Genomic DNA, 26,199 nt, shown 5'->3' with positions numbered 1-26,199 from the left:
GATGGCGAACTCAATGAGATGCCAATGCAGCCCTAAACAGCACTTCTGGATAAACACCCCCACCTTCGCCTGAATTCCCTCCAACACTCGGACCTCGGAGCATTTCAGTCAGAGCCTCTGAAAGCTCAGCTCCAGGAAAGCGGATTTAGTCAGGCCAAAGGCAGAGCCCCTGAGCAGGACGAGGAGGTTCCCTGGTTAAAGGCGCCCCCATCCCTGATGAGCTCCACAGGGACGGGGCGGAGGAAGCCACAGGCAGGAGGGCAGGGAAGGAGCTAAGAGCGAAGGCGAGTGACCCGGGAGACGCCCAGCCAGCCAGGGCCGGGCGAGGGCACCATACTCACCACTTCTCCAGAAGGCAGGTGTATCGTCTGCGGTGCCTGCTTGTTCAAAAACTTGTTTAGTAAGCGAATGTTGGCAAATGTGCCCCGGGCCATGATGGCATCGTTGCCTCGGCGGGAGCCGTACGAGTTGAATTCCCGCGGAGTCAGGCTGCCAAGGCAAGTGGAGGGGAGCCGTCAGTGATGGGGGAAGATGGCCCCAGCTTACCCCAAGGAAGGGGAAACAGGAACCTCGGTATTCCTCTCCTCTATCAAGAACGCCCTCCCAGGCAGCACTCTGTTCCCACAGTCTCAACTGAGGCAGCTGAGGGTGCAATCCCAACCTCCACTCTGGGAGCTGAGGGGAGCTGGGGAGAAAGGAAGGTGGAACTAAATATTATCCCAGGCCAACCTCTGCCTTACAAATCTGGGTAGAAAAATAGGAGGAACTCTAATAGGAATATTTATTTCATTTATTCAGTAAGAGAGCCTATGAAGTTTCACAAAAATTAAAATATCAAAAACGAGTAAGAAAGCCCTGGCCAGGTGGCTCGGTTGGTTGGGGTGTTGTCCTGTACACCAAAGGGCTGTGGGTTCAATCCCCACTCCAGGCACATCCGGCAGGTGAACTGTCAATGCTTCTCTCTCACATCAGTGTTTTTTTTTTCTCTCTCTCCCTTTTTTCCTTTCTCTCTAAAATCAATAAACATAGCCTTGAGTGAGGCTTAAAAATAAATGGGTAATAAAAAGTAAAGATGAATAATCAGAGTAAGTTGGTCAGGGGTCAGGTGGAGCTCCAAATGGGGGAAACATAAACTATTGACCCATTAGCTAACCAGAAGGGGGTTCAGATTCACCCCCCAGTTATCAGAAACTGAACTGAAAGGGAAGACACACCACTGGCAACAGGATTTACAATTTCATAAGATAAACGTCAGAGCAGTGCCAAGGAGGCAGAGCAGCTATTCCCCCTGGCCCTGAGGTCAGAGAAAAGCCTGGCCGGGGGGACCTGAGAACGTCAGAGGAAACATTGTACCACGAACACAGAGACCCCTCCACAGGCTGCTTCTTAAAACGCTAGGAAATGAGTGTGAGTGTTAATGCGATTGAAAGGATAGACCTAATTGAGGATCGAGAGAACCTGTAAGTGGGTTTCAGGAACAACTAAAATTATACCCAAAATGTTATGATCTGTGCATTTTTCTGAGAAGGCATTAAATTTGCTTTTACTCAATTCCCTAAAGAGTCCATGTCTCAAAAGAGGTCAACAATCACCAATCAAAATAAGGTGTTGGGTTTTGCTCCTCGAATTGGCTCTGGGCCCCTCCCAGAGGAAGCTGATGGGGAGGTGGGGATGGGAACCAGGAGTCTTCCCAGATGATTCTCATTCAAAGTGAGAGTTGGATGGCTTTGAGGAATCCGGATCTGCCAGCTAACAGCAGAAAACGCTGGTATAGCACCTGTCAAAAACGGTACAAGATCGGACTGCTGAGTGCGTGCGTGAACTGCCAGGCCTAGAAACAGTTCCCTGTAAAGAGTGCGTCTCCGCCGGGAAGGGCAATGCAGTTCACGTTATGTTCCCGCTGAGCGGATCAATGCAGCCAGGCTCTGCCGCGGGTTAACAGCAGACCCTGTGCTTTATCTACTTGGCAAGCCGGGGGACGAAGTGATACTGTGTTTCCCGGAAAATAAGACATCCTCCGAAAATAAGACCTAGCGCATGGAAAAATAAGACATCCCCTGAAAATAAGATCTAGCGCATCTTTGGGAGCAAAAATTAATATAAGACACTGTCTTATTTTCGGGGAAACAGGGTAGTTGAGCCGAATGCATACAACACTTGCTCAAAGAATGTCCCCGCTTCCCTTGAGAGGGCTCACGTGATGATGGATTCACCCATAGAAGCTTCAAAGCAGCCAACAGAAAGACGGACTGGTTTCCTAGCGCCCGGGTTCGGTGAAGAGCCACAGTCTGCTTCCAACGGGACCAGGGGAAGAGCACTGTGGGCCTGGCCATCCCGCTGCCCTCAGTGGTCCTCAGCTCGCCCCTCACTCGCTTACCCTCTGTTAGTCAAGTAGCGAGCAGCAGGGCTGTTTCTGGCGATGTTTCCAGCCGGGGAGATGTGGTCCGTTGTGACTGAGTCTCCCAGATTGAGCAGCACGTAGGCGTCCACAATAGACTTAGCGGGCTGCAGCTCCAAAGTCTAGCAAGGAACACAACGAGTCAGCCAAGCCAGCGCGGCCCCGTGCACCGAGAGAAGCTGGTTCAATTCGTGCGCGGGGTTTTATGCTTGATCCCTGGTGGGGGGTGTGCCGGGGGCACCCGATCAATGATTCTCTCTCATTGATACTTTTATCTCTCTCTCCTTCCTCTCTCCCTAAAAATATATATATATACCCTACTTGTTGCGTTCTCTCTTTATATAAAGAGAGAACGCAACAAGTAGGGTTGGCCCAGGTTTCTGCCAACAAGTCACAAGGGAAGTCTCCACGGTGGTGCTCTGTGGACTGAACCAGGCGACAGCCCTAATCAGTACACAGGAAATTCTAGGGTGTTTTTTCTTTTCAGTTTTATCAGGGGCGCTTAGAAAAGTACTGGCCCTGTCCCTTCCAAAGCAATAGGGAAGCAGCTGCAAATGGCACTCTCTTTCTTCACGTGCACAGAACTCCGACTTCTATCCCCTCCCCTCCCCAGAGGGACCCGCCCTGGCCAGCAAGGACTCCTTGACCAGCAGTTTCTGGGAAGCGCTCCCTGTCTGAGTGGGTCTCAGGGCGAGAGATGGCAGGCCTGCATGCTCCCGGAACAGCCCTCGGACTTCACCGAGACCATGCCCAGGTGGCACTGGATCCCCAGGGGTCTCTACACCCACACACCAGCCCGGACAGAGAAACTGAGGTCTCACTCCAGCCACTCCCATGCTCCCCTAACCCTCCCCAGGGGCATGCGCTTGGGCTTGTGGAGGTTGGAATGAAACAGTTGGTGAAAACAAGGTATGGGGTAATAAAGTAGATGTTATAAGGAAAGAAACCTTTTGAAGAATTCAGGTTGTTAAAAATAAAAAGTCATACCAGGTTTTCAAAGAACGGTGGTGACTTAATGTATGTAGATTTGGGATTCCAGTAATACAGCGTATCTGATGGGGCTGCCAAGGCATTCCAGCTTTCATTCACAGTCTTTACAAAAAAAAAAAAAAACGAAAAAAAAAAAAACGAAAAAAAAAAAGGCCAATCCAGTTACATTCTAGTACAAGGAAACTTTAACACATAAACCCATAACACATATTTGAGCTACGAGTACAATATAAACCATTCTTATTCTAGTCACACAAAAGAATTCCTTTATACTAAGACAGTGCCATGCTAACTAACTTAACAATTCACATGCACTACGACAGGCAGCCCTCAAGGACCCCAGCTGTCCCCACCCCTGGATTCACACCCTAAAGGGAGCCCCTCCTGCTGAGTGTGACTCATTTCCAAGGTCAGGTTATTCAGAGACTCTGCCTTCTATGTCCCTCCGCCCCTCTTGCTTTCTCACTCACCCTAATGGTGTGAGCTGCAATGCCGTGAGCTGGGTGGAGACTACCAGCAAGGCCTGTGGCTGATGGTCATGAGGAACTGAGGCCCCTGGCCCAGCAGCCCTGAGGCGCTGGGCCCGTCACACTGCGTGAGTGCCCTTACAGGTGCAGCTCCCCAGCTCACATCGGACTGGAGGCCTGCCACCCAGTTAAGCCACCCTTGGGCCCACAGACTGTGAGATAATAAGTGCTTGCTGTTTTAACCCACTAAGTTTCCAGGTAATTTGTTGTATAGCAAGAGATAACTAATCCATGTACTTACAAATGTAATTTAAGAAAAAATAACCCAGATTTGTAGCGAAGGGAAATCATTTAATCTCTGAAAATTTGGGGAAGTAGACTTTCAGGTCACATGGTCATTGGCTAGCCAATCACAACTGCTTTGCATACAAATTAGCTTGAAGTCTCTCCACAGGTCCATTAACTCAGCCTCTGAATGCATACATTTAATGCAATGCCCACCAAACTCCCTCAGACCATTCGTTTCCCAAGGGCTGCTGTGGGGAGGACCTTAGAGAGTCTGCCGTCTGGTTTCAAACCCAAGCCCTTGTCAGCAGGCTGTGAGTCAGCCTTACACAGAAAACAGGGAAAGAAATAACATCCAAGGGTCTCAACAAATAGTACTAAGCCCCATACATTTTATCCCTACTTGTAAAATGCTCAAAAAGGTTTATTTATTGAAGCAGTATGGTGCTTTCTACTGAGTGGCTTTTATGTATTTGTTGGTTTGTTTGCTTATTTATTTATTCTTAAGCATCCAAGTAATTGTGAGAGGTGTGGTCCCCCAACCGACTCTGCCTCAGTGACACCTGGGGGTGGGGACGCCAGAGCCCCGGGGGCCTGAGAAAGGGAGAGTGATGGAGAGCTGGCTGGGAACCACACACAACCTGAGGCCTTTCTCCCCGCCCACCTGTCTACATATGGCACATCTGGGGGGCGTGGGGTTTGTAAAACTGTGAGTTACAGAGAAAAATGACTGAGAGCCACTTCCCTATTCTCCGAAGAGGGAGTCATGAACCGGTTCCGCCCCTATTAGCCTCCAGGTCTGCAGAGCTGACACTAAGGAGCAGCGGGCCCTCAGATTCTCTGGGCGGGCGGGCGGGCGGGCCCTCACCTCTATTTTCTGATAGACCTCCTTGAACATCCCAGGGATGACGTACTGACGCTCCACCGCCTGGATCTCCTCTCTCGTTGGCCAGATATCCTTCAGAAACACCTGCTGTCCCTTTGCATTCACCCCTGGGGGAGGAGAAATGTTTATTAATGAAAAACTTCATTCACACCCTTTTTTCTTTAATCCCATACAGTCGAGTCTTGTTCTTGGCGGTAGTTATATCTATCCAGTCCATGCCGACACTACAGGGTGAATCCTAAATCACGGCCTGAGGAAACACAGGGCCGGTGTCTGAGCCTCTAGCCACAACATTTCGGTCAGCTAATCCGTATATAGCCTGGCTTTATGTGTTTCGTTTACAGACGCCTTAGTTAACACACGTCGTTGGTGCATTAACACTGAACTCCCTGCCAAGGGCTCGATGACTGTGCCTGAGGAAGCCTACTTAGCACAGACGCCTCACAGACCCCTGGGCTTAGGGTCACCACACAGCGCTCCGCACCCTCCTGGGCAGGGGTCTTCAAACTATGGCCCGCGGGCCACATGCGGCCCGCAGAGGAGTCTGATCCGGCCCGCCAGGTTTTTTGGGCAGTGAGCACAGCCGAGGTGTTACAGTAGGAATTAGTAGTTCATATAGTCCGGCCCTCCAGCTCTCTGAGGGACCGTGATCTGGCCCCCACTTTAAAAAGTTTGAGGACCCCTGCTCCTGGGGGCCATCTGAAACAGTGACATCGCCTGCAAGCAGCACAACAGTGCAAACACCTGGCAGGAGGAGCCCATGGGCAGGTCGCTCATTTACAGGGCGGCCACTGAGGTAAGACGGTAGGGGGCGGAGAAGGCGTGCCTGGCATGACTCAGTTTCCCCACTCTGTGCGTGCCTCTGGATGACCTCAGAAGCACGATGAGCACTGACTTGGGGGGTAAAGTACATTTTAGTGAACAGGCAAATCTGCAAATATGGAATACACATATAATGAGTCCCTACTGTACGTCTAAGTTATAATTTCCTAGAGGCGAATTGAAAGAGCATTGTTGTCATATAATCTAATTTGCTTAGAGTGAATTGAGGAGGGGACAGGAAGCAAGAAAACCAGCGGTAAGAAGACAAAGCATCCTTTTGTCTGAATTTGGGGAGGTTGGACTACCTGAAGGTGTTGCCGCAGAAGGCATATTCAAGCAATGCCTGTGGTTAGGTTACAGCAGGAGACGGAAAAGGGAACTGGAGAAGCTGGCAGAAGAGCAAGCTCTCTCTGACTCTCTGTACATCTTTTCTGTCATCCCGCGCTCTTAGGGAAATCATTAATTCTTTCAGCTACGTCTGGCTGTGTATTGAGGAATAGAGAAAAGACTCTCCTCCCTTTTCACCTCACCTCTGGAAGTTCTAGGCTTCATTATTTATTAAGGAAAGCACTAGTTCCCTTTCAATTACATTTTCAAATTCTTTTCAAATTTGAAATTTATAACCCCGTAAACAAAGTCTTACCCAGTGGCTCTTTCTCGAAGTCGATCTTGATGGTCCCAGCAATTGCATACGCTATCACCAAGGGCGGAGAGGCTAAGTAGTTGGCCCGGGTATTGGGATGGACTCGACCTTCAAAATTCCTGTTCCCCGACAGGACTCCGACAGCGACAAGGTCTCCCTGGGAGAGGCGAGAGAGGAATCAGGTCACAGGAAACGAGATCGCTCCGGCGGCTCATTTGAGGCCATTTGCTGAGTTTTCCCACCACCAGGACGTAGCTCTCTGAGCTTCCCTTGCGCGGGTCCTCTCCCCGATAGGAGAGCACACAGGGTATCCCAGGGGGAGACCATGAGTGTCAAAAGACACAGAGCGATGTGGTCACCGGTTTCTGCTCATGAGAAGATGCCATAGGTCAGAGGCAACACCCCCGTTATTTTGCTGCCTGGGGCCTACGAACAGGTGGGGAGGCCTAAAAGTTGAAAGCTCCAGGCAGCCATGCAAAGCAAACCTAATAGTATTTGTCAACGTTACAGAATTTATGGGGCAAAACCTAAGCCAGTGCAAGTCAGTGTAGACTTCTGTGGGGGAAGGCTTCTCTGACGTGGAACCAGTTTTCAGATGAAACAATCTGGAGCCCCCTGGAGTCAGGACTTGCACTCATGCCCACTTGTGTCCAGGCGCCGCGCTGTCTTTGATGTCCATTCTCATCTCAGCGTCACAGGCTCTGGAATAGGTGCTATTTGTCACCTCCAGTGGACAGTACTGACCACTCAGGTGAAGGGAGGCTCATTAACCTGCCCAGGTTACCTAACGAGGAAGTTTAGCTTGGCCTCAACGGCCAAACATCTGATCACATCCCCTGCTTCCCTAAACCTTCTTTGAAATGACCAGTGTTCTGGTCACACATCATATGAGAAGAGGCCACAGCGCTGAAGACCCACGGCCCCTGGAATTACCTGCGTGATGGCTTCCACCACAGGCTCAGGCAAGGGCCCGCTGTTGCCAATGCAGGTCATGCACCCATAGCCCACGACATCAAACCTAGAAGCACAAGACGGAATGCTCAGTGCGCCCCCTGCTGGAACAGCTCCCGGAGAGCGCTGCCTTAGAGGAGAGCAGCCCATGAAAGGAGCCTGGGCCAGCGCAGTTCCCTTAAAGCGTTCTTTCCGGAGCGTCGTGATGAATACATTATTCATCCATTCTAGACCATTCCATCAGACTCCCTTTTGAGCAAATTATAAAAATAAGCCTAAGTGAAAGTTAAAATATGCCACGTATTGTTTCTATTCGGTATTTTTATCATATATTCCTAAGGGTTTCTGACTATGACAATGCACATGAATAAAACCTCTGACATCCGAATTAGGAATAGTGGGGAAGCTGGGGAAACTGTGTCTGGAAACAAATAACTGAAGTACCTGAGGAGTGAGAACACCTCAGCCAGGGTAAGAATGCTTTCTCACCAAAGGGCAGCTCTCGGTGCCGAGCCAGCGCTGGCCCCCGGCACCCTCGTATGATGGACAACTAGCTACACTGAGGGTCCTACTCCGTGGCAATGTGAAGGTTAAAGGTAAGGTGACCAGACGACCCGCTTTTAGTAGGACAGTCCCGATTTTTAACAATTTGTCCCGCCTCCCTCAGCGTTTTAAAAAAGCCCCGGGAGCTGGGACAAATTGTCAAAAATCGGGACTGTCCCGTCAAAAACGGGATGTCTGGTCAACTTAGTTAAAGGTCACTCACCATCTGACAAAATACCATCAGATGAGCTTACATCTGTTACAGGTGACACAGCAAGGGACATGTGGCAGACGACAAGACACGACAAAGGCGACGGGTAAAAGAAGGTCCCTCACCCCAGCTGAGACAGGTAGGGCATGACTCCGCTCTCCCGCAGGTAGTAGGTGACCACCCCGCTCCCAGGAGACAGGCTCGTTTTGATGTAGGGCTTCACGGTCAGGCCGGCGTCCACGGCTTTCTTGGCTAACAAGCCTGCGGATGGCAAACACAGGCACACTGTGGGAGGCCGCCTCCTCCAGGTCCCGGGACAGTCAGGAAAGACACTGGCTCTGCCGTCTGCATTCCCGGCCCCTGCCAGACCATGCCCCGTTCACGTGGGCACTTCCTGCTATTTCTGCTGCTTGTTGGAAATGCAAAGCTCACTGGCCGAGAGCAATCTTTCTAACTATGTTTTATTTGGATGAAAATTCTAATCTGAAGGGCCCCTTTTAATATATTTTTTTATTGATTTTTTACAGAGAGGAGGAGAGAGGGATAGAGAGCTAGAAACATCGATGAGAGAGAAACATCGACCAGCTGCCTCTTGCACACCCCCTACTGAGGATGTGCCCACAACCAATGTACATACCCTTGACTGGAATCGAACCCGGGACCTTTCAGACCACAGGCCGACGCTCTATCCACTGAGCCAAACTGGCTTCGGCTGAAGGGCCCATTTTAAAAGCATCTGAATGGTGCACTGGCTGGTGAGGAATACAGTCGGTCTAGATGTAAAAATGTCTTAAAGGGGAAGATCAGGGGCTCGTGGGCCACAAGACTTCCACAAACACAGCCCATCCAGGGGCCCGGAGGCCCCGGTGCTCTGTCTGAGGCTGTATCGCAGAGGCAGAAAGAAACGAGGAGAGCCCTAGCCAGTTTGGCTCAGGGGACAAAGCATCGGCCTGTGGATTGAAGGGTCCTGGATTCGATTCCGGTCAGGGACACACGTCGGGTTTCGGGCTCGATCCCTAGTAGGGGGCATGCAGGAGGCAGCCAATCAATGATTATCTCTCATCACTGATGATCTCTCCCCCTTTTCCTTCCTATCTGAAATCAATAAAAAAAATATTTAAAAAGGTAAGAAATGAGGAGAGGGGGTGTTGAGACACAGAAAGCTATAGACTCGCTGGTGACTGCTCTTGAGGAACCTGGTCTGTGCCAGAGAAAACCAGCTTAGCGGGCAGCAGCTTGGCTCCTTGGTTTTCCTGTGCACCGTCCAGCTCGTAGGGAAAGGGCTGTTGTAACTCCATCATCTATGGACGTGCTGCTCAAGAGGAACCATGGGGGAGGCTCAGAAATGTGGAAATGTAAGGAGACCTTATAGTAGCAAAAGTCTGTACCCAAATGTTAGCTCCTTAATCAGAACTGCAGACAAGGCCTGTGTCCTACCTCAGGTGCGCTTGACTACAAACCTAAGCCTGAATCCCATGGACCAAAAGGGCCCAGCAGGGTGGGACAGGGAACCACCTTGCGTGGGAAATTCGTTTTTTTTCTTCTAAAGTCTGACATAAGGTTTTGGGCTGTGCCAGAAATTCATCTTCCTTTGCTTTCTTCTACTTATTTTCCGGTTTATTCTAACCACGGTTATGCATTATTTGTTCCACTTTAAGTACTTTGCTTTGGGCGCTATTTGTTGTGAAAACATATGTGGGCCCATAAATTCCTACATCTGGGAAAGACAAGGTTCAGGGACCCACATGCTGAGCGCCTGGGTCATGTCTTGGGGGATTTCCACCCTCACGTCCCCCACATGCCATGGGGAGGGTTTCCAGCGCACTCACCGGCCCCGAGCATCACGGACGGGTTGCTGGTGTTGGTGCAGCTGGTGATGGCGGCGATGACCACGGAGCCGTGAGCGAGGGTGAACTCGCTGTTGTTGTAGATAAACGTCTTACGGTCGTCGTGATGGTCCGGAGCAACCTGGAACCCCTTAAACCCTTGCTACAGGAAGAAAAAAATAGATATACAAAAAGAAAACTTCTCACTTTAAAAGATGAAGAAATATTTTGGAAACTATAACATTAAAAGGCAATTCTTAACAAAACATAAATATCATGGCCAATAAAATCCAAATGCTACAGTAAAATTAAAGTTCTCTTGAGTCTTTTAAAATCTTTACAATCAGCAGCCATCATTCTAAATCTTACTCTAGCTTTGAAATTAGCAATTGCTTCCTTTCTACCTAAAGACCGGACATGTTAAAACTACAAATTTAGTTTAAAGTTAGTCTCAGTAGAATTCGATGGCATTATTGTAGTTCAATGAGGTCACGGATTCTCACCAGATGGAAATTTAGAAAAAGGGGCCATTTGGGTCAGATTCAGCCATGAAGGCTCCAAAGGAGAGACGCCTGTCTGCCCTGAGCCGGGGGCCGCCTTGCGAGCAGGGGACGGAATGAACAGCAGCACAAGGGCCAGCCAAGCGTGGCGAGTAGAGGGAAGGATGTGAGAGCTGCATGTGGAAGCAGATATGCTCTAGAAGGTGGGCTGGATCATGCTTACACACGGCCAAAGGCTCTCAGGAGGCTGCTTGGCCTCCTGGCTGGTAGGGAGCATTGAGGACGTCAGGATGGAGAAGACCCGCCCCCCTGGCCAGGCTCCTGGAGGAGTCATCTCGAAACGGGGTGGACTGAAGCCGGGCATTAGGTGAGCAAGCGTGGGGCGGGCCAGGTTGGGGAGGGCCTCCGCCTGCTCCCGGCACTGACCTTGGCTCCGAGGCAGCTCTCAAAGTCCTTTTTCATGTCGGACACGGCGACTTTGTCCTGAGGCCGCTTGGGTCCACTGCAGCAAGGCACTACGGTCTTCAAATCTAATTCCACCGCCTGCCGCCCCGGAAGGAAAGGAAGCGTGGGACTGATGTTATTCCCACGCAGAAACAGCAGGAGCCGAGTCAGAGATCTCAGAGCTCTGCGGTCATAAAAACCAGCCACACCGCCACATTCACAGCCACGGAGGTCAGTGTCCGTTTTAACTCCTAAGGGATGAATCTCCAGAGATGAAGATGGTGACGCAGGCAGTGTAGGCAGCAAGCAGCCAGGCCGCTCTCAGGAAGAGCAGGTGGGCATGTGGCTGCTGCCCAGCACCTTCCAGCCAGCCCTCTTTGAAAAGCAGCTCCTACATGCTTTTTATTTTAAGTTGATCTGGGATGGGTTTTTTATTGAAACAATACATAATCCATTATACTTTTCTAAGATGATTTGGGAGGGATGCAGCCATCAAGTCATCAATGCCAGGAAGTGGGCCCTACTCTAATGCAGCACTTCCTTCCCTCAGTGTCATATGAAGGAAAATGAGGGCACCACCTACGTACTGTGTTTCCCCGAAAATAAGACATCCTCAGAAAATAAGACCTAGCGCATGGAGAGATAAGACATCCCCTGAAAATAAGACCTAGCGCAACTTTGGGAGAAAAATTTAATATATTATAAGCCTCTGTCTTATTTTCGGGGAAACAGGGTAGTGTGTGCTCTCCTCCTGGCTGCTGAGGAAAGTGTGGATTCAGTTGGCACCCTAGGAAATGAATGAAGGCTTAGTCATTGGATAAATCAGAACTAGTTGACCTGTTCACACCTCCATTTCTTTCCCATCTACATATATAAAAGGCTAATATGCTAGTGTTCATCTGGGTAATGATGTTATGTAGCAATGCCTGGCTTCCTCTCCCTAGCGACTAGTCTCCTTGGAGTTTCTTCAGCCCAGGAACAGGACTTGCTTTACAGCCAGGTGGAAACATTCTACACTGGATCCAAATGTCTGTGAAGCATTTTCCCGTGCCTCATTTAATTTGATCCTCATAGAAGTCCTGGAGTAGGTAGATAGGAGACTTGGTGGAATCCTATTTTCTTTTCATTAGCCAGAAAATGGAGATTTGGAAAGTTTAGAAACTTGACCCAACTGAAAAGAAGTAAGAAATGGTGGACCTTGAAAATGACTTCAGGTTTTTTCACTGTGCAGAATATGTCAAACACTGCTGCAGTTAAATATTTTACCCCTTGTTCTCCCTGCCTGATCAACAATAATAATCTGCTTCATATTGATATTTACTGCTGTGTTGCTAACAATTACCTGAAAGAGGAGTTGGGGTGCTTCACTGGGCTGGAAAAAGCTTAGCTAATCAGCAAGCAGGTCTAATTAAGCAAGTTTATTCTATAATATATCTATAAAAAGCTAAGTTGACTTGTGCATGCATGATGCATAATAAAGCTCTTGCTGGCGCCAATTGCACATGTGTATGTTTCCATCTATCATTGTCGATCGTGAATTTGGCTTGATCAACATAATAGAGAAAGGGTGAATAGCGATGTTAAAATATTTCTTCTAATTAATTTCCTTTCAATGTGCACGAATGTATGCACCAAGCCACTAGTCTTTAATAAGGAGGAGCTTAGCCTTCAGTCCTTCTGGTGAAGTCCTTCTCCAAGCTCCTCTACTAATTTTCTACAAGTACAATCCCCAAGAGAAACCACACAGCACTAAAACCACGCCTCAGGAAGAGGAAACACAAGTCCGTGAAGGTGCTCTCATACCTGGGCAAAGTCTGGGTCCTGGGAGGAGTCACTGAAATCCCGAAACATTCCTACAGCCTGAAGATACTTCTTAATGTACTTGACCTTCTCTTCATCACGACCTAGGGGGCCATTTTAAGAGGAAACAAGAGATGTTAATACTTCTGGTTAAAGACTGTAAGCTACTACCTCCACCAGTGATTATACAGTGACAGCACTTCACTTTCACACGACAGGCCTGCTGATGCCACGGCACTCAGGCCACTAGTCTGACTCTAGCTGATCTGCTGTTCCCTGCAGACTATTAACCGACCATGGTTCCTAAGGAAGAGGCTATGAGAGGCTCCTCGTACCTGTAAGCACTCCCCCTTCTCTTTCTTATGCTCCTCAATTAGGAGCAGCCTAGGTCAGCACATCCTATCTCTGCCTTCACCTCACCAGACTCCCGGCAACCCACATTATTATTGCTAACATAATAGTCCACCTCAATCCCACAAGTCACCAGCCAGGAGCACTTCCTGGGTGCCCGTCTTGAATGCATTATCTCAATCTCTAATCGTTTATCATGACCTTAGGAGACAACTACTGTTATTATTCTCATTCTCAGATGAGGAAAACATGGCTCCAGATGAAGTAACTTTCCCATGGAATACAGCCAGTACATGACAGAACCAGGATCCGAACCTGAGTTTGACTCCAAAGTCCAAAGTCTTAATTCATAGTGCTGCATCACCAGGAATATGACCCTGAAGGCTCAGCACTTAATCACAAGACCCTGGCTGCAGGAGATATTCCTCAGGAAGTACGCCCAAAGGACATGCAGTCCACCCATGCCTCTGAATAAAACTGTTTAGAAGCCTGATTCTTAGACCCACCACACAGCAGCATTTTTTGTTTGCCTGTTTCTTTGACATGAATTGTCAAGGTCATCAGCTTCTAGCACCGACCTCACAAAAGCTGACTGTACGAGCTTCACTTACGTGTTTATCCTGACCTGTGTTTGAGCCCACTGCTGATTACGTCCCGCAACATCCCTTCATGAAGATGCGCGGGAGAAATTTAATAGATGCTTCAAATGTGGTGCCCAATCGCTACTCAAGGGGCCCCCTCCAGTGGCAGACACTAATCTTCGTTCTGGATGGTTCTCCAGCTTTCCTCCCGTTCCCCTCCCCGCCACCCCTTCCCTGCTCTTCTTGAGCTGGATTTCCTCAGTTATTTATCCTGCCCTTTAATTTCTATATCGTTTTCACTTTCTTTGGAAATCAAGGGAGGTAGCAATTAATCCATTTCGATGTGGCTGTATTTATAATAAAAACTTTTTTTTTTTTTTTAAATTAACTTTTCATGACAATCGTAACTCTGACAGGAAACCTCTCCTTGGGAAAGTCTGGGAGAAGCTGGGAGTCAGAGTGTGAACGGGCCTTATGAGACCCACTGGGAGATGGGCACCCAGCTCTTACTGTGCCCGCTACTCCGGTTGCGAAAGAAACACTGGCCACTGTAGTGCACGCAGGACATGGGTGAGAACGCTGGAGTTTGCTCCTTTCTCCTTAATGCCTTCGTTACAATCCCAAGAGTCATGTGGGAACTAAAAGGTCTCCTCTATTTTTGTCACATAGAATGAGGTAGTAAAAATAAAACTATTCCATGCTACCTTCTTGCTCAGTATAACTCAGTGGCTTCCTAGAAGATGTGGAATAAAATCCTCACTGGTCACTGTGGCCTCCAGGCCAGTGTGGATCTGGTTCCTGCCTGCCCATCCCCTAACCTCACCTCCCATGGCCTCAACCCTAGGTTTCCAGAGAAGCTGAGCTCTTCCTGATGGCTGTGCCCTATCCACTTCACATCTGCTGGTATCCCAGCAATCACTGTGACTTACAGAAAGAAGGCAGACATCTGCAGATCTGACCCCGTGCCCTGCACGGGCTGGAAGCAGCGGGCTGTGCCCGATGCTGTGCTCTGTGAAACGTTCCGAAGGGCCCTGCTTCTCGCTTGCGGTGTTACACTCACCTGTCTGCACCAGGTACTTGATACTAACTTCATCGACCGGGAAAAAGGCAGCGGTTGCTCCGTACTCTGGACACATGTTGGCAATCGTAGCTCGGTCAGCAATGGACAGCTGGGCCACTCCTGGCCCGAAGAACTCGACGAATTTCCCCACTACCCCAACCTGGCGGAGGTGCTGAGCGGCAGAAGGGAAAGGCGTCAGAGTGGACAGACCACCTCTGAAATGCAGAACTATCACCTTACACTCCCTACCAGCTAGCACGAATGAACAGAAACAATAAGTTAGCTCCATGTGTTATTGATTACTTTACAGAACAAACCTTGAAAACCTTGAAAACTAATGCCAACTACACAGAACATGGCATCCTGACTGGAAGCTGAAGCAGAAAAGGGACATTACTGCTAGTAAAAACACCGGCCACGTTTCTGCTCGGCTAACAGTGCCATTCATCACAATGCCAGCCTCTGTATTTTGATAAATGCACCATGGTAGTGCCAGGTGGCATTTGGGGGAGCTGGGAGAGAGGTAACAGGAGTTTTTTGTATCATCTTTATATAAACTCTCCTGTAAAGTTAAAATTAGGTCAAAACCATTCTTAAAAAAAAATAGTAATGTTACATTAAACAAAGAAAAATATTAAGAAAAGGGTTCAAAAATGTGAAACACTTTTTCTGCAACGAGATCCCTGGAAATGCCTGGAAGTGCTAAAAGTGACTGACGGCTTGAGTGAGTAAGTGGCTATTTTCAAGTGTATAATGGGCAGATTTCCCAAACACAGGTACAGGTCAAATGTAACCGAAAGATCCAGTCGGGTTCCCCGATCTTTCCCAAGCGAGCCGCTGGCCCCGCAGGAAGCCAGGTCCAGGAATGAGGGCAAACACAGGGACAGGCTCTGTTGGTGACGTGAAATTTTGTCAAAATTTGTGTGTACGCCTCGTATTATTCCACATTGGAAGAGCAATGCACACACATCTATGATTAGCTAGTGTGTTCAAATAACTCCAGTTCCAAGTTCCACAGAGATTCCATCAAAGGGGACCTTTCCTGGGCCTTTCCCGGGATAGTGTCCATCCCAAACACCCCAAGCCTCCAAGCTCATAACCAGAAAAATTATGTTTTCAATAATAAGTCAATTACTTTTCCAATAATCTTTCAAAATAAAGCTGCCTTTTTTTTTTTTTGCAAAGCAAGCAAGTCACATAAAAAAAAAAAGATTATTTCCTAAAGGGACTAAAAGGAAAAAAACAGTATTTTCCAGTTTAGAAAAACATCTTTACAAAAATGTAACTTACAGTACAGAGGAGGGAATTTAAAAAGCTCAACATTAATCACAGAAAAAGTCTGTTATTTACATTTAAGGAAGAACCATGGGGAAAATGTAGTAAAAGTGTAATCATATGCAGGGGAATGATTCTTACAGCTTCAGGGTAGAGGTTATTTCTGGGAACAGAGAAGACAGCTTAAAGCATATGTACTACACTTCATTTCGTTAAAAAATACATAGAGAGAGTTCTAAAGCAAAATGTTATAATCTGTTAAGTCTATGTGGTAGGCATATGAATATCATGTTCCCTTCTGTGTATTTGAACTATTTCACAATTTCAAAAGAAGAAGATCCAGCCGGCCAGTGTGGCTCAGTGGTTGTGCACCCACCTATGAACCAGGAGGTCACGGTTTGATTCCCTGTCAGGTCACATGCCTGGGTTTCAGGATTGGTTCCCAGTAGGGGGCATGCAGTAGGCAGCTGATCAATGATTATCTCCCATCATTGATGTTTCTATCTCTCTCTCCCTCTTTGAAATCAATAAAAATATTTTTTTTTTAAAAAAACAAAAAGATCCATGAGACAACAGAACAGTAAAATGAACATAATTACCTAAGACTTAACCACAGGACTATCCCTTATCCCATCCAATGCATTTTTAAATCAACATACAGTTTCCTAGCATTTCCAGAACACACGGAGGCCAAGAGAGACCAGTCACATATTTCCCCGTGTGTCACTGGGACTCTCCAAGACCACAGAAGGGGCAGCGTCTGTTACCTTGGTGATGGTTAGCACGATGTCAGTGGATGTGACCAGAGGGTGGGGGTTTCCCATCAGCCTGTAGCCAATCACCTGCGGAAGCACCATGCTGATTGGCTGACCCAGCATGACAGCCTCTGCTTCGATGCCACCCACACCTGCAAGGAGGGGCATGATAAAACAATGCTCCATTACTCTCACCGTATCCCCAGGCAGAACTCAGAGTCATTAACAGGCAACAAACCCAGTTACAACATTACTAGCTACTAGAACAGAGTTATGCTTCTAGAAGGAGCAATGACCTTCTCCCTCTCTCCCACAGACTTTTTAATGAGTGTTACTCCGAGTGTGGTTCCCCAAACACCTGCATCAAAGTCCCTTTGATTCCAACCAAGTGGATGGGTGTGTGTGTGTGTGTGTGTGTGTGTACAGGAACCTCCACTTGTAACACACACACAGGTGATTTCAGTTGTTCTAAAGGACCCCCACCCCTATCCCGGTTCACGCGTCCAAACAAAGGCAGGAGGCATTTTTCTGGGCACTGGAAATACAGCGGCCAACAGATCAGGCACAAATGCCTCTCGATTCTGTGGTCACACAAACCCATGCTCCTGGGAGCCATGGCACCAACATGAGCCAACGCACAGCTGCAGCACGGAACACAGGGAAGGACACTCACCCCACCCGAGGACGCCCAAGCCGTCGATCATGGTGGTGTGCGAGTCCGTGCCCACAAGGCTGTCGGGGTAGAAATATCCATCCTGATCGAACACCACTCTGGCCAAATACTCCAGGTTCACCTGGTGGATGATCCCCGAGCCGGGGGGGATGATGCGCATGTTGCGAAAAGCCTGGGAGCCCCACTGGGATGGAAACACGGGAGAACACGCTGAATGCCCGAGGCGCTCCGTGCAGCCCAGCTCCGCACCTCTCCCTCGCACCCACATCCGGAAAGGTCACCCGCGGGCCAAACTCTGTCCATACCTTTAAAAATTCAAATCGTTCTCGATTCCTTTCAAATTCCAGGTCTTGATTCTTCTGTAAACTGTCTACCCTGTCGGAGAGAAAAACCAAATGTATGAAATGTAAGAGTTAGAACGTTACTTGTCAAATTTATTGGAAATGAATAAACAAAATGGTAATTTTATCTGCAGGCCCGCTGGGTAGTGCTGTACATTCATTCACGTGGGGAAGGAAAGGTAATCAGCAGAAGTAAAAGGAATAACGATTTGATTAAAGTGGCTCCTACAATCCCTTTAGACATGGTGGGTAGAAAATGGTAAGTTTAAATGAATTCAATCACAATGTGCGACCCATAGAAACGGACTCAGGCATTCCTGACGACACCAGCAGCTTAGACAGTTAAAGAACCCTTGTTCCTCTCCTCCCTGCTCATCCCCAGCCTCCCAGCAACTCCTGTCCGGGCGGAGCCACGGCTGGGCTGGCATGTCCACCTGTTTATGTTGGGAAACAGGGAGCAACTGGTGCTGGGAGGACAGGCATTTACAGAATCATCATCTCCTCTCTCTCGGACAGAGGTCGGAAGAGGATGGGGCAGCCCAGGAATGTCTGTAGAGCCCAGGCTACATGCCGAGGTTTACTCAAAGCCACTCAGCCCTTCGGGAATGACACCGGCCACTCAGGGTGTCAAGACACTTTCCCAGCATTTTTGTGATCCAACTATATTGTGTTGACGCAAGGTAGAGTAACTCATCGTTGCAGCTTGGCGGGTTCGGCACACAGGGGGCGCTCATACACTGTATGTTTTGGATTGCGGGAACATGGGGAAGGTAGTGAAATTAGTAGGTTAGACCCAAGGATGGCTTTGTTAATAGCTAACACTTACTGACATTCCCAGGAACAGCCCTTCTCTACTCCCTTCTCATCCACAATCTCATGACATGAAAACAAAACTATTCTAATGTTTTATTTTTCTCATTTAGTCCCTATAATGACCCTTTGAGTTGGGCCCAACTAATATCCACATTTTTCAAGAGGAAACTGAGACACAGAGAGGGTAAAAGCTTGCTCAGGACCACACAGCAGGTAAAGGTGGAACTGGAACTCAAACTGGAGAGTCCGACTCCAGTATTGATGCTCTAACCGCCCCCGTGCTGTGCTGCCTCCCGTAGCTGCTGCTGCTGCGGAGACAGGAGCGGTCACGGTGGTTGTGGGAGTGACCGCAGCCAGCACAGTAACCTCAGGAGCTAATGGCTAGGATTATGTCCCCGGTGCCAAGTGTGAACTCAGTCAGGTACTACTGTCACCCCACTGTGAAGGAGAGGAAGCTGAGGCACAGGAAGTTTAGTAATTCATCCAAGGTCAGGTGCATGCAAGTCACAGAGCTGAACCAGGCCTGATGGTCCTGGGCCCCTCCTTCCACCCCCACACTCCTCCTCCGCCCCTTTCCTTCAGTGATCGGTGCTCTGCAGAGCCCGCCTCGTGCCGCACGGAACACCAAGAGCAAAAGCAGCATGTGCACCGCCGCGGCCGGAAGCTCAGAGCCTGGAATTCAGGCTTCCCTCTGGCACCCGGGACCCAGGCTTCCCTCGCAGCCCAGGCTGCATCCAGAAGGATGTCGTCTAATTAGCATATTACCCTTTTATTATTATAGATGGTACTCTAGAAATTCACCTACAGTGGAGATAAGTTTTCACACTCACAAAATCTGGTCGGAAATTGTTACGATATTCTTGTTGAGATTTTAAAAATGGTTATTTCTGAGATAACTTTGTAAAGCCTTACAATAATGTGTTAGTTAGATCCTCAATGCCTAAAGATGATGTGAGGTGAATTAATATTATTCAAACCAGGCAAAGAGCCTGGAAGTATTTAACTGAGAAAATTTACCACCCTTCCACCTCTACCCCATTTTTCTACTTCATTTCTGGAAAAAGCTGGAAATACACCCACAGCACACAGTTGCACAAAGACTGAGACATATCCCATTGGATTCCTTACAAACATGAGGAAAGTGACTAGGAGGTCAAATTGCAAAACCAAACCCAAGAAATAAAACAAAACAACACCAATGAAAACATTTCTAACAGAAGTGTCCTGTTTAATTAGAAAAGAAACAAAACAGATCTGCTAGATTTGGGTATCACTTTAGAATCAAAGTTCACCTTATATTTGCTGTTTTATAAAAATACTAGGTGCCCAGTGCACAAAATTCATGCAGGGGGAGAGGGAGTGCCCCTCAGCCCAGCCTGCACCCTCTCTAATCGGGATGCCTTCAGGGATGCCCGGCGTCCCGTTTAGGCCCAATCACAACCAAGGATTGTTTCCTCCAACTACTCACCTGTCTGCATGCCTGATTTCTCCTAACTACTCCACTGCCAGCATGATTCCCGCCTAACTGCTCCCCTGATGGCCCGATTGCCCCTAATTGCTCTCCCCTGCAGGCCTGGTTGTCCCTAACTGCCCTCCCCAGCTGGCCTGGTCACTCCTCCCCTGCAGGCCTGGTTGTCCCTAATTGCCCTCCCCTGCTGACCTGGCCACCCCCAACTGCCCTCCCCTGCAGGTCTGGTTCCCCCCAAGTGCCTTGCCCTTCAGGCCTTATCCCTCCCAACTGTCCTCCCTTGCAGGCCTGGTTGCCCCTCACTGCCCTCTGCTGCTGGCCCGGTAATCCCCAACTAACCTCCCCTGCAGGCCTGGTCCCCCGGAACTGCCCCCTTATGCAGGACTGGTCCCTCCCAACTACCCTCCCCTGAGGGCTGGTCACACCCAACTGTCCTCCACTGCAGGCCTCTTTGCTCCCAATTGCCCTCCTCTGCTGGCCCGGTAACCCCCTAACTGCCTTCCCCTGCTGGCCTGTTGCCCCCCAACTGTCCTCCCCTGCAGGCCTGGTCACCTCCAACTGCCCTCTCCTGCTGGCCATCTTGTGGTGGCCATCATGTGTCCACATGGGGGCAGCCATCTTTGACCACATGGGGGTGGCCATAGTGTCTGCTGGAGTGATGGTCAATTTGCATATTACCTCTTTATTATATAGGATTTTTGTACTACAGTATAAATGGAAATGCCAATAAAAAATTAAAATCAGAGTTGATGATGTCAAGGTTTCAAAGTTTAAAAAATCACACTGAACTTGGTGATAACCAAAAGTAATTAATTGCTTAAGTCAGGAGGTCTATGAATGGTGAGAAGCGAGAAAAGATTTCAGACATTAAAACAATCGCAATTCTGTCTCCACCAGGCCAGCAAAATGAGGTAAATCCATCCACAATGAGAGTTTCCCAGAAACATCACGTTGGCCATGATTTTGTGAGGCCACTTTTTATGGCTTCTGAAGTGGGACTTCAGGAAAACATCATTAATCTCAAATAGGATACTTTGTGTATGTATTTTTAACTCTTCCTTTGAAATCAAACATTAAATTAAGCTCATGTGATGTAAGAGGAGGGGGTATGGGGGAGACATGTTGCCTAAGGATAGATTTAGAGTCCAAAGGAAAGGAAGAGCTGGCTAGCATCCGGTCTGTCTGTTCCAGGAACTGTCAGCTAAAAAGCAGATTTCTCTTCATCTTGGATTTATTTGGTTTGGATATTGGCAACACCAACTGGAGAATGACCAGTTTCTCCATTTCTCTTGAGGCTGTATAGAACCTGCTTAAATCCCCAAAGAAGCAAATAACAGTTTCCTTTTCCCCTCTGAATGGATTGTTTCATATTCTTAAATGCTATTTCATTATAAGATAATAGCTTATTGCAAAACTAAAAAGCAATTACGATCCTAGAAATAACTGCACCTCACTTTCTAATATTGTGCACCTGGCTCACGAAGCTGTATGACATAAGCAGGTTCCAAGTGTTATGTAGCACATTGTAAATATAACTGTAAAAGTTATCTTACAATAATTTAATAAATCATTCCCTTTTATCATATATTTAGAATGCTTCTACATTTTTATTATTATAAATAATGCTTTAATGAACACTAGTAAGTCATTAAGCTTTTTTCTGTATCTGTATCAGTTAAGCTTGGAAATTCCAGGACAAAGGTTATCAGTTTTTAAGGATCTTGATACAAACTGTTTTCATCATTTCTAAATTACAGTGCTATCAGCAGTGCATAAAAATGTCTCCTTCTTTACACCTTTATAATTAATAATGTTTATAAGCTTGAGTATATTGATTTCCTTTTGTGAATGTGATGTACCACTTTAATCAATTCGCTATGTTGAACAATCACTGTGCCTCTAGAAAGAACATGATGGTAGTATTTTTTAATGTATTGTTGAATTTGATTTGCTAGTATTTTGGTTAAGATTTTTGCATTGGTATTGATATTGGTCTGTAGATTTCTTTTTTTGGGTATGTTATCCCTGCCAGAATTTGGTATCGGTAGTATTAGCCTCATAAAAATGAGTTAGGAAGCATTGCATCTCCTCCAATTTTTTTTGAAAGACTAAGAAAAATAGGTATTAAATCTTTTCTGTATGTTTGATTAGAACCCACCCAGTCCTGGGGTTTTATGTCTTTGCAGGTTTTTGATAATCTCAATTTCCTTACTGTTGATTGGTCTATTAGATTTTCCAGTTCTTTTTTTTTTTTTAAATATTTTTTTTATTAATTTCAGAAGGCGAGAGTGAAAGTGAGATAGAAACATCAATGATGAGAATCACTGATTGGCTGCTTCCTGCATGTCCCCTACCGGGAATTTAGCCACAATCTAGGCATGTGCCCTGACCGGGAATTGAACAGCGAACTCCTGGTTCATGGGTCGATGCTCAACTACCAATCAACACTATCTGGACAGATTTTCCAGATCTATATGATTCAGTGTAAAAAAGTTATATATTTCTAAGAACTTTTCCATTTCTTCTAGGTTATTAAATTTGGAAGCATGTAGTCTTTCCTACTATTCTTTCATGGTCCTTTGTATTTCTGTGGTGTCCACCGTAACTTCTCTTCTTTCATGTCTGATTTTGTCTATTTCTCTTTTTTTTTCTTAGTGAGTCTTGCCAGTTTGTCAATTTTATTAATCTTTTTAAAAACTAGCTCTTGCATTAATTTTTCTATTGTCTTTTTCTTTTATATTTCTTTTAATTCTGCTCTAATTTCTATTATTCCCTTCCTTCTGCTGACTTTGGGCTTTGTGTGTTCTTTTCCTAGATCCTTATATTGAAACTAGAGGCCCAATGCACAAAATTTGTGCAAGGGAATTGGCCCTCACAACTTCAGTGGCTTGCCTGGGCTCTTGCAGTCCCGGCTTTGTCCAAAAGATATTCAGCTGTCTGGTCTAATTAGCATATTATGTTTTACTCTTACAGATATGAGGTTGTTTACTTGGAATTTCTCTTTTTTCTAAGGTAGACCTGCCCCAGAATGTAAATTTCCCTCTTTTCACCACTTTTGCTCTATCCCTAAAGTTTTGATATATCATAGTGTTATTCTCATTTGTCTATGTGTCTTTTGATCTCTCCTTTTATTTCCTCTTTGACCCAGTCATTGTTTAGTACCATGTTGCTTAATCTCCACATATTCATAGCTTTTTCCATTTTCCTTTTGCATTTGATTTCCAATTCCAATGCATAGTGGTCAGAGAATATGCTTGATGAGATTTCAATCTTAAATTTGTTGAGGCTAGCCTGGCCAAGTGTGGTTCCATGGTTGAGCATCAACCTGGAGATCACAGTTCAGTTCCCAGGCAGGGCACAAACATGAATTGCTATCTTGGTTGCCACCTGGGGGCATGCAGGAGGCAGCTGATCAATGATTATCTCTCATCATTGATGTTTCTATCTTTCTCTCCCTATCCCTTCCTCTCTGAAATCAACAACAACAAAATATATATATATATTTAAAAAATTATTGAGGCTAGTTTTGTGTCCCATCATATAGTTTACCCTTGAGAATGTTCCATGTGCAATAGAGAATAATGTATAATCTGGTGTTCTGGAATGAAATACTCGGCAAATGAGATTATGCCCATTTAGTCTAAGTGTGGAGTAAGACCAATACTTCTTTTTCGATTTTCTGTTTGGATAATCTATCATAGCTTTCAATAGGATATTTAGGCCCCCTACAATCATGTTTTTGTCAGTTTCTCCCTTAAGTTCTGTTAGTAGTTGCTTTAGATATCTTGGTACTCCCTTACTGGGTGCATAGTTATGGATAAATGTTATATCTTCTTGATGTATTTTCCCCTTTATCAGTATACAATGTCCATTCTTGTCTGCTTACTTTTTATTTTGATATCTACTTTGTCTTATATAAGTATGGCTGCACCTGCTTTTCTTCGGATGCCATTTGCTTGGACTATCATTTTCTACCTTTTCAGGCTGAGCCTATCTTTGTCTTTGTAGCTTAGATGTATCTCTTGAAGGCAGCATATGGTTGGACTTTGCTTTTTGATCCAATTGCCACAAAATCAGAGCATTTCCATTTAGGGTGATTATTGATGTCTGAGTATTTCCTATATCCATTTAAATCTTTTGCTTTCGGGTAGCTCTGTGTCTCTATTGTTTTTCCTTGTGTCTCTATTGTTTACTCTATTGTCTGTTATTTTAGTTTGGTGGCATTCTATAATGTTTTCCTGTGGGTTTTTTTTATGTTAAAATTTTGCTGTTGTTGTAACTATTAGGTTTATGTAATAGAAAGTTTCAGATAGGCAGCAGTCATTTTGCTTCTGTTAGCATCTTATCTCTATTTCCCAGTGCAAATTCAGACCTTTACCCCCCTCCTTTTATATTTTTGTTGTCACAAATTATTTTCTTATGCTGTGAATGTCTTTCCAAATTGCAGTAGCTATGTCTTTTCTTAAAAAACAAAACAAAACGAAACAAAAAACACAAACGTTTTTACCTCTTTTAATCTTTACACTGCATTTCAGAGTATAATAATCTATTCTAAATAAAGGATTGCCATTTCCCGTTTCTGTCTGTCCGTGAATCATCTTAGACATGTCTGTTTCAGGGCTTGTGGTGATAAACTCCCTCAGCTCCTGTGTATGGAAGTCTTTATTTCTTCCTCATATCTAAAGGATACATTTGCTGGATATATTATTCTTGCCTGGCAATTTCTCTCTTTCAATAGTTTGACTATTTTATTCCACTCTCCCCTAGCTTGTAGGGTTTCTGCTGAAAAATCCTATACTTTAATGAGATTTGCTTTATAATTTATTATCTTCTTTCCTCTGATTGCCATGAGAATTATTTCTTTGTCATTAATTTTTGACAGTTTTAATGTATGCCTTAGAGAAGGCCTTTTTGGACTGAGATACTTAGGTCTTCTGTTAGCTTCTTGGATTCGAGGATCCATCTTCCCATAGGTTGGGGAAGTTCTCGCTGACTGTTTGAACAGGCTCTCTGTTCCCTTCTCCTTCTCTTCTCCCTCTGGCATACCCACTATTCTTATATTGCTCTTTCTGATGGAGTCCAATAGTTCTCTAGAGTTCTTCCATTTTTATTCCCCCCCCCCCCCCCAAATCTCTTTCTTCTTCCATCTGTGCCATTTTAGATTCCTATCTCCAGAATCACCAATGTTTCCTCCATCTAGTCAGCTCTTTTTCCTCGATCTGGTCAGTTCATTCTTCATCTTTTTTATTTAGCTCTTCAGTTCCAACATTTCTATTTGGTTCTTTTTTAAAGTTTCAATCTCTTTGGTTCATGGATTTTATTTGTGAGTTCATTAACCTTCCTGAGTTTTCTTACATCTCACTGAGGTTTCTTTCACACATGCAATCTAGAATTCTCTTGTCATTTAAGGCACACATTTCGCTATGTTTATTTTCTGGAAATTTTTCATTACCTTCTGAGCTGCCTTGTTACCCTGGTTATTGGGTGGACTGTTTCTCTGTCGAGGCACTTATGGGAATGAGATCTGCCTTTTTAAGAGTGTTTAGCGGGCCGGGACCGGTTTGGCTCAGTGGATAGAGCGTCGGCCTGGGGATTGAAAGGTCCCGGGTTCGATTCCGGTCAAGGGCATGTACCTTGGTTGCGGGCACATCCCCTGTAGGGGGTGTGCAAGAGGCAGCTGGTCGATGTTTCTCTCTCATTGGCGTTTCTAACTCTCTGTCCCTCTCAATTCCTCTCTGTGTAAAATCAATAAAAAATATATATATATTAAAAAAAAAAAAAGTGTTTAGCGGATCTCTATCAGCAGGTTGATAGGAAAAGGTCTTTCTTTTGGTTTCCAATAGATGGCGCTGAAACATGTTTTTATTTTATCTTGAATTGCTCTGGCTTCTCAGCTCTCTGAAGGGCAGTGGGAAATGCCCTGTATTCTCTGGGGAGGTGGGTGTCCCCTCACCAGGCCACCTGGGTCTCAGGACACTGCCCTCAAGGGGTAAATGTGGTGGGCAGTGGTGCTCCAAACTGGTGGAATCCCAGCATTACATCCTGCAACGAGATGCTGCTGGCCGTGTGTGCTGTCTCAGCCCCTGCTGGGCTCAGCTGCAATGGTTTGGACGGGA

At 46.4% G+C, this 26,199-nt stretch overlaps 1 protein-coding gene across 1 annotated transcript in view; it reads right to left on the bottom strand.

The window, feature by feature from the left end:
* The window catches only part of ACO1 (aconitase 1), a 61,107-nt gene that overhangs the window by 10,373 nt on the left and 24,535 nt on the right, over positions 1-26,199 (bottom strand). Inside the window, exons 5-18 of the mRNA XM_084898948.1 lie at positions 17,767-17,836; positions 17,462-17,645; positions 16,801-16,940; positions 14,759-14,930; positions 12,770-12,870; positions 10,949-11,065; positions 10,026-10,185; positions 8,322-8,457; positions 7,425-7,509; positions 6,492-6,648; positions 5,009-5,133; positions 3,386-3,490; positions 2,378-2,520; positions 342-489 (exon numbers count right to left, since the gene is read on the bottom strand). Of these exons, the coding sequence (XP_084755074.1) occupies positions 342-489; positions 2,378-2,520; positions 3,386-3,490; positions 5,009-5,133; positions 6,492-6,648; positions 7,425-7,509; positions 8,322-8,457; positions 10,026-10,185; positions 10,949-11,065; positions 12,770-12,870; positions 14,759-14,930; positions 16,801-16,940; positions 17,462-17,645; positions 17,767-17,836 (1,843 nt within the window). The remainder of the gene's footprint in view (positions 1-341; positions 490-2,377; positions 2,521-3,385; positions 3,491-5,008; positions 5,134-6,491; positions 6,649-7,424; positions 7,510-8,321; positions 8,458-10,025; positions 10,186-10,948; positions 11,066-12,769; positions 12,871-14,758; positions 14,931-16,800; positions 16,941-17,461; positions 17,646-17,766; positions 17,837-26,199) is intronic.

This window comes from Pipistrellus hanaki (genome assembly GCF_964339955.1).
Source record: "Pipistrellus hanaki genome assembly, chromosome: 11".
Lineage (NCBI taxonomy): Eukaryota > Metazoa > Chordata > Mammalia > Chiroptera > Vespertilionidae > Pipistrellus > Pipistrellus hanaki.
Note: the sequence above shows the minus strand (reverse complement) of the source record. Positions and strands in the feature narration are given on the sequence as shown.